The following is a 17002-nucleotide window of genomic DNA, read 5'->3' on the forward strand; positions in this document are numbered from 1 at the left end:
AGGAAGCCGGGACCTGGAGGCCATTACCAAGCAAGACAGAAGTCCCATCTTCTGCAACGGTAAAATGGCGCTTCGCGACGGAGTGGGCCTGGCACACTCCTGCACAAGCTTCAAGTGAGGACGAGCGTCTGCGTGATGCCTTGGCTCCTCAAGTCAAGAAGCTACGGTTCGGTATTAATTGATCCGGGCAGGGGAAAGATTTTACTTATTGTTATTTGACTCCTTATAATCTGTAGCCAAGTAGGAAAGAGGACCAAGAGGTGAGAACAGCCAAAAACAAAGGGCGTGGAATGGGCCGCCAACATCTTTCTCTGCGCCGTAGAAGCCGCCAGCCTGCTGGCATCAAATCTCTCGAGACGAGCTTCACTCACAGAGCGGTCCGGGCGCCTCCTTTAAGGTAAGTCTTGATGTGCAAATTGGGGTGGGCATCCCCCTTACGGGTGGCTTCACTCCTGCGTCCAGCGGAAGTTGACTTGGCGGATCTGATCCCAGAAGAGAAGGCTGAGGATGGTGTGGGGCCCGATGCGGAAGTAGGAAGCCCCCACCCCTTTGTAGGCACCCCAGAAACCCTCGGTCTGGATGATTTTGGCCAGGCAGTCCAAGAGTCCTTTGTACATCATGCCCTGTCGTAGAAAAGGAAACGGTGAAGGGGTCATGTTCACTGGGTCTTAAGAGCATTTTCCTGGATGACTCCCAAGTTTTCACTGTCCTGTCATCCCAGTCCGTCTGCCTTAGGTTTGGGAAATCTTGCTTTCTGTGTGTGTTTTTTAAAATATATATATATAATTCCTGAACGTTTCGTTACCAAACTAGGTAACATCAGCAACAGGATTTTCTTGTCTTATTCTCCTTAACTCATAAACATCATCTTGTGCCGGTGTGCTCAGAAATGTGTTAAGTGGGTTTTGCCCCATTCTACACCAAGAGCCTTGATGGAGCAGTGGGCTAATGCCTCCTTAAGTAACACCAGCTGCCTGCAATTAGTGCAGGTTCGAGTCCCACCAGGCTCAAGGTTGACTCAGCCTTCCATCCTTCCGAGGTAGGTAAAATGAGGACCCAGATTGTTGGGGGCAATAAGCTGACTTTGTAATAATGCCGCTTGGGAAGGGGCGAAAGCCCTAATAAGCAGGCATATACATAGAATGAAGGCTATTGCTAAGCACAATGATTTGTGCTTTAAATTGTAAGCCGCTCTGAGTCTTCGGAAAAGGATGGGATTTAAAAAAAAATAATAATTCCGAGCAGCCAATTGGTTCTTTTGTTGATTGTCACTTCGAATAGTCCGGTTTCTTACATATTGACATGATAGGGCAAGAAAATCCTGCTGGTGATGTTACCTAGTTTGGTAACGAAACGCTCAGGAATTGTATTAAAACAAGCTTGGGAGGACAAACCACAAGCAAACTCTAAAAACCCAAGCTCTATTCTATTCTCTATTATTTCAAAATCTTCCTTTCTTATTTTTTTTATTTTCTTTAAAGAACCCACCAGCAGGTTTTTGCAAAAGCAAGAGGCGAGGAACTCAATACAGGTAAGTCCTTGACTTAACTAGAGTTCATTTAGTGACCTCCGAAGTTACAACTGAAAGAAAGTGACTTATGACCATTTTTCACACTGTTGCAGCATCCCCCGTGGTCGCGTGATTTACATTCGGATGCTTGACTGGTTCGTATTTATGACGGTTGCAGTTTTTTTGGGGCCACCTGGTCCCCTTTTGTGACCTTCTGACAAGCAAAGTCCGTGGGGGAAGCCAGATTCACTTCACCGCCGAGTTATTAATTTCACAACTGCAGCAATTCACTGAACGAATGCGGCAAGAAAAGTCGTAGAATGGGGCAGAACCCACTTAACACATTTCTCACTGAGCAACCTACGTTTCTAGGCTCGATTGCCGTAGGTTCAGGACTACCCGTATAAACCAGTAAATGTTTAAAAATATCCCGGAGATATCCAGGTAAATATACCTACAATTTGTGTGTACGTGCTTGTGTGTGTAAGTGCACAGCTGAAACCCAGAGGTGCTTTTTCAAAAGTCAGCTGGACTCTCGGTTTTTCCTTGAAAAACGTTCCGTTTCTCATCCAAGAAGTTCACTGAAGAAAATCCAGTTGCCTTTTGAAAAAGCACCTTTGGGATAGCCAGGACCTGGATGACTGAGAATCTCCATAGACACGTACAACTGAAATGTACTTTTAAGTGCAAGACATGACTTTTATTCCACCAACATTTTTTACTGAAGATGTCATGGTTCCGACTAATGAAACACTTCAAAGAACCTTCAGGCATTGTTTATTCTAAAAAGTCTATAATAATGAGAACAAAGCATTGGCACGGCATGTTGAGATGCCAAAATCTGAATTCCCCTCTCTTCAGCACCTAATATTTGGCACAGTTCCCTCCTCCAATTAGCAGTCATCAATCACATTCTCCAATCAATTTGAAGGGCAAAGCTTCCCTTCCGTTCTATTACACGCCATTTCTTATCTTATTAAAAACAACCGGGGTAACATTCTCCTCCCCCTAGCTTCATCTAATTCAGGGCTTTTCAACCAGGGGTACGGGTACCCCCTGTGGTACATTGGCACCTGGCAGGTGGTATGCGACCATCCTAGAAAAGTGGTAGCGGGGGAGGGGAATGAGCTGAACCGGTGGCAGCACCGCACAAGCCTGAGTGAGAGATGGCTGGAGCTGCAGGGCTGTCAGGACTCAGCGGAAGCGCCAGGATCAGCGCTTCTTCGGGGCTGTCAGGGCTCAGTGGAAGTGCCAGGATCAGTGCCAGGCTCCAGCTGGAGCTCAGCGCTGATCCTGGCGTTTCTGCTGAGCCCAGAAGAAGCGCCGATCAGCTGGAATGTTGCAGCATCTCCAGGGTCTTGTGATTTACATTCAGATGCTTGGCAACTGATTCCTATTTATGACGGTCACAGTGTCCCAGGGTCATGTGAAGTGACCCAAACCTGCTGCAACCACCCAGCAGATGGGGGGAATAAAAACCAAATATACCCCACCCCACCCCCGCTGCCAATCCTCAACAGAAATGCTCACAACAATGAAAACCTCGGACAGGAGGAAGAGCACCACCGGGCGGGCAGGCAGGTGTCTTGCTCATCTGTGGCTTGGGGGGGGGGACTTTTTTCAGTGCCATTGTAACTTCGGACAGTCACTAAGCAAAATGTTGTTAAGTCGAGGACTACCTGTACTTCATCACTTTTTTTCCTTTTTTTTTTTGGTCATCAAGTTTTTGACACCTTGCTAGGCAACTGGTGGTACCCGGATGTTGCCATATCCTAAAAGTGGTAGAATGGGTGGAAAAGTTGAAAAGCCCTGCTCTAATTCTAAGAGCAAAACAATTTAAAGGAAAAGTCTGCCTCTTATATTGTCAAAGCAAAAACATCCAATGTTTGCAGCATTGATAGAATCAGTTTAACCAGGTGCTTACACAAACTCTTTGCCAAAACGATTTTAAAAACCTGGAAGGGGTTTTTTTTTTTGGGGGGGGGGTTTCTGCATCATTTTAAAATCTGTAATAGGGCCTTTGGATTGCTCTCTCATACTCACTGCTGCTCATTTTGCTTTGGACACAACTTTATTTCTTCTAAAATCTTAACCAAAGATCCCAGTTCTCAGATATGAGGGTGGAAGAGACGATCAGCTTCAAAATAATGCATAGCCTGCTTTGGCAGCACAGGTACAATTTTGGAAGATTTAAAACTTAAAAAACGGTAGCAAAGAAGGTTTAACAGCAAAGTTGTGCCTAAAAAAGATTAAAATCACGGCGACAGGACCAAAGTTTATTCATATGAGATGTTTTGTTACTTATCCAGGTAATTTCATCAGTCAAAATAAAAACCTTTTGGTGAGAAAGCAGTGCAGTTGGTATGGCAAGAGTTGGTATATGCCAACAGCTCTCTGGCTCTCTGCCTAAGTATTTTTTTATTTATTTTGACTGATAAATTTACTTGGATGAGTAATGGAATATCTCAGATTAACCAACTTTGGTCCAGTTGACATGATTTTAACCTTTTTTAAGATAATTTTGGCCTGGACCCTGGATGGTTGAGTTTTCATTGACATACAGCAAAGCTGTGGATTTAAGCAATTTGTTTAAGGGGCCCCTGAAACCAATGGGGTGAATGAATCCTAGTTGTTATGTGAGTAACACAATTGTTAAGTGAATCTGGCTTCTCCATTGACTTTGCTTGTCGCAAGAGGTGATCACATGGCTCTAGGACACTGCAATTGTCATAAATAGGAGCCAGTTGCCAAGTGTCTGAATTTTAATCCCATTTTTGTTTTAATCCCATTTATATCCTGCCCTTCTCCGAAGACTCAGGGCGGCTTACAATTTAAGCACAAACCAATGTGCTTAGCAATAGCCTTCATTCTATGTATATGTCTGCTTATTAGGGCTTTCCCCCCCCCCCAAAGCGGCAAAGTCATCTTATTGCCCCCAACAATCTGGGTCCTCAGATTTTGATCACTATGGGGATGCTGCAATGGTCATAAGGGTGAAAACTGGACACTAAATGAATGGCTATCGGTCAAGGACTGCCCGTATTCCCCTCTTTAGTCCACCTAACCACAAGTGTTCCGGCTTCGTCCACATCCTCTCCGTTCTTCCCATTTTCCTACCTGGCCGTCAGGTCCAACCGGTTGGTTGTAGAGGCGGGTGCTGGCCACATCGAAAGGTGTCATGGCGATGGCCACAATGAAGCTGCTGGTCATCCCGGCGCACAAGGCAATCAGCCAACTGTCTTTGGGGAAGATCTGGTGGAAGAGGAGAGGACAAAAGGCTAGAAACCGCTGAGGAGAAGTTGCAGAAGGGAGGAGGGGAACAGGGACCTCTTAAGAGAACAGCTTTGGAAGCTGCAGCCAGCCTCGTCAGAGATCAGGAACCTCGATCCATCAGAGCAGAGGTCCCCAACCTTTTGCGCATCAGGGACCGGTTCCGTGGAGAAAGGTTTTTCCACGGACCGGAGGGTGCGTAGTTTTGTGTGCTGCCTGCATCCTACAGATGGGGCTCTTTGTTTGTGTGGACCAGTTGCAGGCATGCCGCGGCCCAATACACGGACCGGACATTGGGGAACCTCTGCATTAGAGGATCAAAGAGGATCAAAACATTATGCCTTAGGACTAAGATTCTCAAACCTGTTCTGTTCCGTTCTGTTCCATTCCATTCCATTCCATTCCATTCCATTCTATTCTAATTTCCTATTCGATTCTATTCCATTCTCTATATTCTATTCTATTCTATTCTATTCTATTCTATTCTATTCTATTCTATTCTATTCTATTCTATTCTATTCTATTCTATTCTATTCTATTATTTCCTATTCGATTCTATTCCATTCTCTATATTCTATTCTATTCTATTCTATTCTATTCTATTCTATTCTATTCTATTCTATTCTATTCTATTCTATTCTATTCTATTCTATTCTATTCTTTCCTATTACATTCTATTACATTCTCTATTTTCTTCTTTTCTTTTCTTTTTTCTATTCTTCTATTCTATTCTATTCTATTCTATTCTATTCTATTCTATTCTATTCTATTCTATTCTATTCTATTCTATTCTATTCTATTCTTATTCCTCTTCTGTTCTATATTCTCTGCTGGATTCTGCCTGCAAATCAGCAGTTTGGACTTATATAAAGCCCCATTTATATTTTGTCTCTTCTGCCACGACCAGCCTAAATTTAAACTTGCAGCTCTTCTTGGCATAAAGAGTAAGTTGACACCACGCAGGCATGCAGGAAAAAAAAATTAGCTACAAATCCACCTTCTTAAGCTCAGGTGCTGTATTAATAGCCATTGGATTAGAAGCACATTTAATACTCAGAGTTGGAAAGAATAAGGAGGAAGCGACCATGAATTTGGCAAGTGAACAGGGTATATTTTGGTACTGCTCCAAAATGGTTGTTTATTTTAGTTTAGTTTTATTCTACCTTTATTATTTTTTTTATAAATAACTCAAGGTAGTGACCATACCTAATATTCCTTCCTCCTCCTATTTTCCCCTACGACAACAATTCTATGTGAGGAGCTGAACTAAGAGAAAGAATCTGGTTCAAAGTCACCCAGTCAGCTTTCATGCCTAAGGCAGAACTAGAACTCACAGTATCCTGGTGATTGGTCCAAACAACCTGGCTTTCATGCCTAAGGCAGAACTTGAACTCAGTTTCTAGCTTGGTGCCTTAACGACTAGACCGGGGTAGGCAACCTTGGCTCTTTTATGACTCATGGACTTCAACTCCCAGAATTCCTGAGCCAGCATGGGGGAAAGTTTGGCCCCTTCATGACTCGAGGACTTCAACTCCCAGAATTCCTGAGCCACCATGAGGGAACTATGGCCCCTTCGTGACTTGTGGACTTCAACTCCCAGAATTCCTGAGCCAGCATGGCTCAGCTTGGAAACCTCTCTTTCCCCTCAGGATGGCTGGCTCAGGAATTCTGGGAGTTGAAGTCCACAAGTCACGAAGGGGCCATAGTTCCCTCATGGTGGCTCAGGAATTCTGGGAGTTGAAGTCCACGAGTCACGAAGGGGCCAAAGTTTCCCCCATGCTGGCTCAGGAATTCTGGGAGCTGAAGTCCACGAGTCAGAAAAGAGCCAAGGTTGCCTACCCCTGGACTAGGCCAAGATCAAATGTATATCCCAATTTTTCTTCTCTCTAGACCCACCGTGCCAAATCCAAGTCTTCTACTGTAACTCCTATACCTTTTCAAACAAGCTCTCTTGCACAGGAAACCAGCGTACCTCGAGGTGGTTCAAGAATTGTTTGGAAAAGGAGAAGGATGATAGCTGCGTGGATGAGCCCACCATGACTCGGGGCACGGAAGAAATGGCTCCACGCCACAGCCCTAGCACACCGTGTTCTCTGTGAATCCCACATAGTGCATGGAACATTCCCTAGACAGGCAACAGAAAAGGACCAATAACATTTAGAAGCATCCATGTCTACAATCATTACAGCGCTCAACTAGCTGGAAGCTGTCAGTGGAAATATTTGGACCGCTTGAAGTAAGGAGCAAGCAGGATTTTGAACTATTGACTAAAAGCCCACCCTGCGGATGTCTTGGAAGAAATTATTTTTGCCTCCAGGTCAGAGAGCATAAAACATAGAATAATGAGGTCGGAAGGGACCTTGGAGGTCTTCTAGACCGGGCATGTCAAACTCGCGATGTCACGTGACGTCGCACGACATATCACAACTTTTTCCCCATTGCCGGCAATGGGGTGCGCGCAGTTTCAGTATGATGCCTCTGGCCCACGGGCCGGCAGTTTGACATGCCTGTTCTAGACCAACCCCCTGTTCAACCAGGAGACACTAGGGCAGGGGTAGGCAACCTTGGCTCTTTTATGACTTGTGGACTTCAACTCCCAGAATTCCAGAGAATTCTTGAGCCAGCATGGCTGGCCCAGGAATTCTGGGAGTTGAAGTCCACAAGTTATAGAAGAGCCAAGGTTGCCTACCCCTGGCCTATACCATTCCAGACAAGAGGCTGTCCAAACTTCTTAAAAGCCTCCAGTGATGAAGCACCCACAACTTCCAGAGGAAAGCCATTCCACCGACTGATTGTTCTCATTTTCAGGAAATTTCTCCTTAGTTCTAGATTGGATCTCTCTTTAATGACCTTCCACCCACTATGTCTTGACCTGCCCTCAGGTGCTTTGGAGAAGAAAGAAAGAAAAGAAAAGAAGGAAGGAAGGAAGGAAAGTAAAAGAAAGAGAAAGGAAGGAAGGAAAAGAAAGGAAGGAAGGAAGGAAGGAAAGAAAGAGAGAGAAAGAGAAAGAAAGAAAAAGGAAGGGAGGGATGAGGAAAGAGGAAGGAAGGAAGAAAAAGAGAAAGAAAAAGAAAGAGAAAGAAAGAAGAAACACAAACACCTTCTGAAATCTTCTCATACATTCATTATCTAAAAAGAAAGCTCGCATCTCATCCTAGTCCTATTTCTAAAAACAAATCAGTTTCATTGCTATTCTTTACTGGCTAAACTCTACCTCAAATATTCTATCTAGTTCAAGAAAAATGCAATAAATAAATAAATAAATAAATAATGCCGCCAGGAACAATGCTGGTTACTTTATTCTCTGTTCCTGAGTTTCCAGGATCACCTTGGTGCCAAATAAGGGACTGAGACTACATATAATCTTCAACCATCCTCGTTTAGCAACTGTTTGCAGTTACAGCCGCACTGAGAAAAGTGACTTATGACCGTTTTCCACACTTACAGCCACCGTAGTCTACCCGTGGTCACATGATCAAAATTCAGACGCTTGGCAACTGGCATGTATTCATGACGGTTGCAGTGTCCAACGGTCATATGATCCGCTTTTGCAAAGTCAATGGGAAAGCCAAATTCACTTAATAACCGTGTGACTCAATCAACAACCAAAGTGACCCGTTTAACAAATATGGCAAGAAAGGTCGTTAAACAGGGGCAAAAATCACTTAAGAAATCTCTCACTTAGCAACATAAATTTGGGGCTGAATTGTGGTCATAAGTTGAGGACCCCCTGAATGTGCAAAGGTGCAAAATGGGCTCAGGGCGTAAGGCCCAACTTTTCTCAATCCTTTCAGTCCCAGGAGAGGACATTATACACAATTTTTTTCCTCAGGTTAATCTACTGTATTTTTTTACACCAGCAGCCTGGCCACCGGAGATTTCCAGCATTGAGTTTTGAGAGCAGAGTATTAATAAGAGATTAGAAGCTGCACATTTTACAGATCCAGGAAGCTGTGTAGTCAGTCTACCTCCCTATTAGCTAGGCAGGCTGGCAGTTTTCCAAGCTCTGGGGCAGGAATAATCAGGGATTGGGTAGAGATATGCTGCAGACTTAACCTGGTTTGCCTCGGAAATGGTCTCAAATAGGATCACACAGCGCATGCTTTCTGGTGAAGACCTTTTAAACGGCCATTTCATTTCCTCTCTTTGCTTCCAGCAAGGCAATGTAAGAATATTTGCTACAGAGTGGAGAAAAATATTATCTAGGTCTAGGACAGAGGTAGGCAACCTCGGCTCTTTTATGACTCATAGACTTCAACTCCCAGAATTCCTGAGTCAGCAGAGCTGGCTCAGGAATTCTGGGAGTTGAAGTCCATGAGTCATAAAAGAGCCGAGGTTGCCTACCCCTGGTCTAGGATGATTGCTTACTACTTCCAGAGCTGAGATTTAAGCAATTTAAGCAGCCCAGAAGAAAATTAAGTTCGCCCAAGACTAATTGGGCTGGCATGGTTTTATTTAATATTTGTTTATTTATATCCCACCGTTATTGTTTTTACAAATAACTCAAAGTTGCAAACATATCCAACACATCTTCCTGTTATTTTCCACGCAACAACAACCCTTTGAGGTGGGTTGGGATGGTAGGCCCAAAGTTGAACAGTTGGCTTTCACGGCTGAGACGGAATTAGAACTTACACTTTCCCACCTTCTAGCCTATTACCTTAACCCAGAGGTGGGGAACTATGGCCCTTTGATAACTTGGAAGCGGTCCAGGAATGGATGGGGAGGAACAGGCTTCAACTCAACCTGGACAAGACTGAATGGCTGTACATACCGGCATGTCAGGATATTCAGATCATTCCATCTCTAAATATCGGGGGCGAGTTATTACCCCCCGTAGATAAGGCTCGCAATCTGGGTGTCCTCTTAGATTCACAGCTCTCCTTAGATCATATAGCAGCTGTGACTAGAGGGGCCTTCGCCCAGGTTCGTTTGGTGCACCAGCTGCGACCCTATCTGGACCTGGATGCCTTGCGTACAGTCCCCCTGTACTTGTGACCTCTCGTCTTGACTACTGCAACGCTCTTTACATGGGGCTGCCCTTGAGAACCACTCGGAAGCTTCAGCTGGTGCAGAGTGCAGCTGCACGAGTGCTTTTGGGGGTCTCCCGATACTCCCATATTATACCTCTGCTCCGTGAGCTGCACTGGCTTCCAGTTGCCTTCTGGGTGAAATTCAAGGTGCTAGTGATGACATACAAAGCCCTACATGGCGTGGGTCCGGATTACCTACGGGAGCACCTACTGCCAGCGTCAACATCCCTCCGTCCTGTGCGCTCCCACAGAGAGGGCCTCCTCAGGGTGCCACCGGTCAGAGAATGTCGGCTGGTGACCCCCAGGGGGAGAGCATTCTCGGTGGGTGCGCCAATCCTTTGGAACCGCTTACCAGCTGAAATCTGGATGGCCCCCGACCTTTGCTCCTTCCGGCGTGATCTAAAAACTTATCTATTCCAACAAGCCGGCCTGGCCTGATGGATTTGGGTTTTAAAATTTTCTCACTTTATTGCTTTATTGTATTCTTACTTTATTGCTCTGTACACCGCCCTGAGTCCTCCGGGAGAAGGGCGGTATATAAAACAAATAAATAAATAAATAAAATAAATAAACTTGTGGACTTCAACTCCCAGAATTCCTGAGTCAGCATGGCTGGCTCAGGAATTCTGGGAGTTGAAGTCCACAAGTCATAAAAGGGCCACAGTTCTCCACCCCTGCATAGACCAAACTGAACTACTTAATCAACGATACCAAATTTTGATATTTTTTAAAAGGAGGGTGTGACTTATAGACAATGCCTTTATTGCTTTTTTAAAGACTGAGCAGAAGCTAACAACTGGCCAGGATATCTATTTATTTTCTTTCTCTATAGGCAGACCTCAACTTACAGCCATTTAGTTAGTGACCGTTCAAAGTTACAACAACACTGAAAAAAGCCACACGTGACACACTTGCAACCATTGCAGCATCCCTCCAGTCACGTGATCAAAATTCGGCTGCTTGGCAACCAGCTTATATTTATGACGGTCGCAGTGTCCCGGGGTCATGTGATCGCCTTTTTGCGTCCTTCTGACAAGCAAAGCCAATGGGGAAACGACATTCGCTCAACAACTGTGTACTCACTGCAGTGATTCCTTTTAACAACTTTGGCAAGGAAGGTCATGAAAGGGGACAAAACACACTTAAAAACTGTCTCACTTAGCAAACAGACATTTCTGGGCTCAGTTGCGAATCGTAAGTTGAGGACTACCTGTATAATAAAGTGATTAGCCTTTAAGGAACCACAGACCCTATGTTGCTTTTCTTTAGATGTGCAACTTGGAGTGGAAAGATCCAAGATTTATGGAGGCAGGGAAAACGAATGACATCCTTGCCTTGTATTTGCAATAATAATAATAATAATAATAATAATAATAATAATAATAATAATAATAATAACAACAACAACAATAATAATAATAATAATAGATGATGATAATGAGGAGGAGGAGGAGGAGGAGGATGAAGAGGAGGAGGAGGAGGAAGGTACCTTGGAGGTCATCTAGTCCAACCCCCTTTTCAGGCAGGAAACCCTATACCACAGGTCGGCAACCCGCGGCTCCGGAGCCTCCTCCCTCTTGAAAAAAAAAAAGGTACTAAAAAAACTTAATCAATTTAAACTTCTCACAAAAAAACTTGAAAAGTTTAAATTGATTGGTTGGTTTGTGGGACCGCCCACAAACCGTTTGTGGGCTACCCACAAACCTTTGTTTTTTTACTGCACTTGGCAGAGTGGAGGAAGAGAGGAAGAAGTAAAACGTAAGTAGATCTGCTTCTTCCCCCCCCCCCCCCGTTCCCTCTCGTCGCCGGGGCAAGCAGCCCTGACGAGCAAGAAGGCGCGCTTCGCCCGCCCACCCACCCCCCGTTGGCTCCTCTCGTCGGCGGGGCTGAGAGCCCCACCGAGCGAAAGCCGCGCTTCGCCCGCCCGCCCCCCCGTTGGCTCCTCGTCGCCGGGGCTGAGAGCCCCGCCGAGCGAAAGGCGCCCGCCCGCCCCCCGTTGCCTCCTCGTCGCCGGGGCTGAGAGCCCCGGCAAGCGAAAGGCGCCCGCCAGCCCCGCCGAGCGAAAGGCGCCCGCCCGCCCCCCGTTGCCTCCTCGTCGCCGGGGCTGAGAGCCCCGGCAAGCGAAAGGCGCCCGCCAGCCCCGCCGAGCGAAAGGCGCCCGCCCGCCCCCCGTTGCCTCCTCGTCGCCGGGGCTGAGAGCCCCGGCAAGCGAAAGGCGCCCGCCAGCTCCGCCGAGCGAAAGGCGCCCGCCCGCCCCCCGTTGCCTCGTCGCCGGGGCTGAGAGCCCCGCCGAGCGAAAGGCGCCCGCCAGCCCCGCCGAGCGAAAGGCGCCCGCCCGCCCCCCGTTGCCTCCTCGTCGCCGGGGCTGAGAGCCCCGCCGAGCGAAAGGCGGCCGCCCGCCCCCCGTTGCCTCCTCGTCGCCGGGGCTGAGAGCCCCGCCGAGCGAAAGGCGCCCGCCCGCCCCCCGTTGCCTCCTTGTCGCCGGGGCTGAGAGCCCCGGCAAGCGAAAGGCGCCCGCCAGCCCCGCCGAGCGAAAGGCGCCCGCCCGCCCCCCGTTGCCTCCTCGTCGCCGGGGCTGAGAGCCCCGGCAAGCGAAAGGCGCCCGCCAGCCCCGCCGAGCGAAAGGCGCCCGCCCGCCCCCCGTTGCCTCCTCGTCGCCGGGGCTGAGAGCCCCGCCGAGCGAAAGGCGGCCGCCCGCCCCCCGTTGCCTCCTCGTCGCCGGGGCTGAGAGCCCCGCCGAGCGAAAGGCGCCCGCCCGCCCCACGTTGCCTCCTCGTCGCCGGGGCTGAGAGCCCCGGCAAGCGAAAGGCGCCGGCAAGGATGGGCAGGGAAGCCGGCCGATCGCGCTGAGCCCGCAGGTGAGCGAGAAGGTTAGCGGCCAACCCTCTTGGAATGGGCAGGGGCGCCGCTATTTGAGGAAGCTGCCACGGCCCATCTGCAAAGCTGCCGAAAGCGGCAGCTTTGCAGACGGGCCGTCGCCATCGGGCAACCGGGAACCGGTTCCATCTCATTTTTAAAAAAATGGCAGCCGCGTGCGTCCGCGCATGCGCAAAAAACCTTTTTGCGCATGCGCGTGCATGGACACACGCACGCGGCTCCCTCTTTTTTTAATTTGTGATGGAACCGGTTCCCAGTGGCTCTTTTTCTTTTTTAGGTTGCCGACCCCTGCCCTATACCATTTCAGACAAATGGTTGTCCAGTCTCTTCTTAAAAACCTCCAGTGTGGGAGCATCCACAAACTTCTGGCTATCGTACTGGACACTGAGAACAATGAACTGCTAACAATGCTTTCTACCAGACCTGCATGGAGAAATGAGCTCCAGGCAACATGATAGCTATTGAAATATTAACGATTGCCAGCAATTTCCATCGCTGGGAGGCTGGCTCTTCAGCACATGTGGAAACAGAGGTGGGCCAGATGTCCTTCAAGGGGCTGGTGTGCCAGCGCAAGCTCCTCCACCAACCATCCAAATTGGGAGAGAGCATAATTTAGCGGCAGAACAAATCACAAGTTCATTTTCTAGCACCTCTGGATAATGCTGGGAAGGATGCCAATGCAGAACTGGGTTCAGTTCTAAACCAGTGGTGCAGCAAAGGACTATTTCGTGGTGAGGTATCTTTCTTAAGTTCCAGTTTTGAAAAGGCCTGCAGAACACAGATAATAATAATAATAGGGTGGGAAGACACCTTGGAGGTCTTTTAGCCCAGAGGTCCCCAACCTTTTGGGCACCAGGGACTGCTTCCGCGGAGAAAGGTTTTTCCACGGACCAGAGAGTGCATGGTTTCGTGCACTGCCTACATCCCACGGATGGGGCTTTGCTTGTTTGTGCGGACCGGTTGCTGGCATGCTGCGGCCTGGTACCAGTCCACGGACCGGGGGTTGGGGGACCCCTGTTTTAGCCCAACCCTCTGCTAAAGCAAGAGACCTTTATCACTCTGGACAAACATTTTGTCCAGTCTCTTTTTGAAAACCCCCGGTGATGGAGCACTTACAACTTCCAAAGTTAAGCCATTCCACCAATTGTTCTCAATGTCAGAAAATATTTTCTTAGTTCTAGGTTGGCTTTCTCTTTAAACAATCTTCCAACTGTTACTTCTTGTCCTGCCCTCAGGTGCTCTGGAGAATAAGTCAATCCCCTCTTCCCTATGACAACCTCTCAAGTATGGGAAGACTGTTGTCATATCACCCTTTTGTTGTTAACTGCAAAGTCGTGTCCTACTCATCGCGACCCTATGGACAACGTTCCTCCAGGCCTTCCTGTCCTCTACCATCTTCTGGAGTCCATTTAAGCTCACGCCTCCTGCTTCAGTGACTCCATCCAGCCACCTCATTCTCTGTCGTCCCCTTCTTCTATTGCCCTCAACCTTTCCCAGCATTAGGCTCTTCTCCAGTGAGTCCTTCCTTCTCATTAGGTGGCCAAAGTATTTGAGTTTCAACTTCAGGATCTGGCTTTCTAAAGAGCAGTCAGGGTTGATCTCCTCTAGGACTGACCAGTCCTTTGCAGTCCAAGGGACTCGCAGGAGTCTTCTCCAGCACCATAGTTCAAAGGCCTCAATTCTTTGGCGCTCAGCATTTTTTATGGCCCAGCTTTCACTGCCGTACATTGCAACTGGGAAGACCATAGCCTTGACTATACACACTTTTGTTGACAGGGTGATGTCTCTGCTTTTTAGTGTGCTGTCTAGATTTGCCATTGCTTTCCTCCCGAGGAGCAAGCGTCTTTTAATTTCTTGGCTACAGTCCCCATCTGCGGTGATCTTGGAGCCCAGAAAAATAAAATCTGTATACTTCTCTTTGTTAGACTTGATTTTAGAACCTTAATTTGTCTATTATTATTTTTTGTAGTGCTTTTTTTAAAAAAAAAATAATTCCAGAGGTTCTCTAAGAAAAGCTAAGACAGACCCTTTTTGAAAATCCTGCAAACTTGCCAACTGGTCATTTACAGTGAGCTCCAGAGGAATGAAAACTCTGCCTCAGCAAATTACAAACTTTCTCACTATAAGCTACAGAGCAAGGTCAGCTTACCTGGTGCTGATATTGGTGTCCTACAGCAATCTCGGAAACTGATTGAGCTTGGAGATGAGTCTTCACCTGGAGGAAGGATTGGAGAAAGGTCACTGTCCTAAGCAACAACAGGCCAGGGAGATGAATTCAAAAATAACGTTGCGTTTCTCTCAAGGAATGCTTTTACCCTCTTCCGAAGCAGTGTTTTGTTCTACTAATCAGAGCAGTGAAAGGCTCACGTTCAAACTTGGGAGGAACAGGTGTGGGAGGAAAAAAAAAAGCATCCAGGCAACCCACTACATAGCAAGCCATAAGGAAAGATTTTTGGTGACTGCTGTGTTTTACTTTTCTTTTTTCTTTTTTTTTAAAAAGCCCACATTGGATTTATCTGCAGAATTCATTCTTTATCCCTGGATTCTGAAAGGCAGAATTCCACCTAGCATCTCTAGATTCCAGACCGAAATGAGTGGGGACAATTTCCCTTTCTCTGTTATTCTAATGCAGACATGTCAAACAAAAGGCCCGGGGGCCGGATCCGGCCCGCGAAGTGGTTTCATGTGGCCCGCGAAGCCACCCTGGAAACAGTGAGGGAACGGCCTCCACTGCCTTGGCCCTGGCCCAGAGACCCTCCTTCTGCCACAGACCCTCAGATCTTTCCCACTCCTGCCCAGGCCCCCATAGGTACCCTTGAAGCGAAAGATGTAGAGCTGGCCACGCCTACCCAGTAGGCCATACGCACTCTAGCCATGCCCACCCAGTAGGCCACACCCACCCTGGCCATACCCACCCGGCCCCCTGAGGGCAACCGCAATGCTGTTGCGGCCCTCAATGAAATTGAGTTTGACACCCCTGTTCTAATGCTTCTGGGTTTAAGACCCACCAGATACAGTGGGCTGCTCACAATGGCACTTGTGGCGCCAGCCAAAGCTCCTGCCAAGGTGGCCCGCAGCGGGCTGATCTGTCCGTCCCGCTTGTGGATGTAGCCTTCTGATTCCGCCAGCCCATAGGTGCCCAAGCGGATGCCATTGAAGCCAAACTGATAGAACAGGGCAGGCAAAAGCCCTCGCTGCAGAGCTGCCAGCCCGTCCACCCGTCCGATGGTGTAGAAAGCGTGGAAGACGTTACGATAGTGACGGGTGTAGGTGCCAGGAGCGCGGAGCTCTCCTTGGAGCTGCATCCGGGTCTTCACCACCTCCAGGGGGTTGGTAAAGAGGCAGGCCCCACAGGCAGCCACCCCACTGAGAAAAAAGTCCATTGTAGGAGTTGTCAAGGGAGCTGGAAGAGAAAAGAGAAAACTGGAGGGGGAGGGTCACCCAAGACTCTTCAAAAGAGGAGGACGCCAAGGGGTGCAACTGAGGGCTCCAGCTGAAGGATCTAAGGAGGCATGGGGAGGGGATGACACCCCAGGTCCCCAGAAGGCTCAGAGAAGCACCCTGTGAAGGATGGAAGGTCAAGAGGAGGAGGAAGAGGAGGAAGGGGTGGGGAAGGGCAACTACAACAGAGAAGATGGCCCCATCATCAGGAAGACCAGAAGAAGGGATGAAGGTGAGGATGAAAGGGCCGGTATACCATCAGGGTCCTGGGTGGGGGAGGGGCTGTCTTTCCCCCAGCGTGGGAGAAGATGGGGGCTGGGCTGGGCGGGTGGGTGAGGGCCAAAGGGGAGAAACCTGAGAAGCAGAAACCGGATTTAAGAGAACCCAGCTAGCAAAAGCTGCCAGAAGAAAGCCAGGGCTGGTGGAGAAGACCTTGGGCAGCAAGGAGAAGGTTCAAGAAAGGCAGTTGGGTGACCTGGGACAAGTAACCCCAACCAAGGTTAAGGAGCGATGGGGGGGGGGGGAAACGGGGGAAGGCGGGTTGGGAAATCCCGGGTGGCGGATCCTCGAAGGGAAGCCTGCCGAGCAGCCGGAGGAGGGGTTCGGTTCAGAGCAGAGCCACGAGCCGGGCAATCTTCGGAAGCGAGGCTGACCCCGGGCGGAGGAGAGGCGTCCCCGGCTTTCAACACGCGGCCAGGGCTCAAAGGCGAGGCTGAGCCGGAGAAACCATCCTCGCCTTCCTCTGCGCGCGGAGCCGCCGCGACTAAACGCGCGGAACGGCAGCCCCGCGGCTGAATGCCGACCGGCAGCCGCTTCCCAGCAGGTCCCCCCCCCCCACCCCGCCGAGGCCACGCCCCCAACCGGCGCGGCT

The 17002-nt window shown here is 48.6% G+C and overlaps 1 protein-coding gene across 1 annotated transcript; it reads right to left on the reverse strand.

The window, feature by feature from the left end:
* Positions 1-446: 446 nt before the first annotated feature.
* Positions 447-16073, reverse strand: SLC25A35 (solute carrier family 25 member 35; the record flags this gene model as incomplete). The annotated part of the gene is made up of 5 exons (XM_083377789.1): positions 447-623; positions 4628-4762; positions 6753-6905; positions 14840-14905; positions 15699-16073. 5 exons carry the CDS (start codon positions 16071-16073, stop codon positions 447-449), a joined length of 906 nt encoding a protein of 301 aa, XP_083233915.1.
* Positions 16074-17002: the final 929 nt, after the last annotated feature.

This window comes from Vipera ursinii (genome assembly GCF_947247035.1).
Source record: "Vipera ursinii genome assembly, chromosome: Z".
NCBI lineage: Eukaryota > Metazoa > Chordata > Lepidosauria > Squamata > Viperidae > Vipera > Vipera ursinii.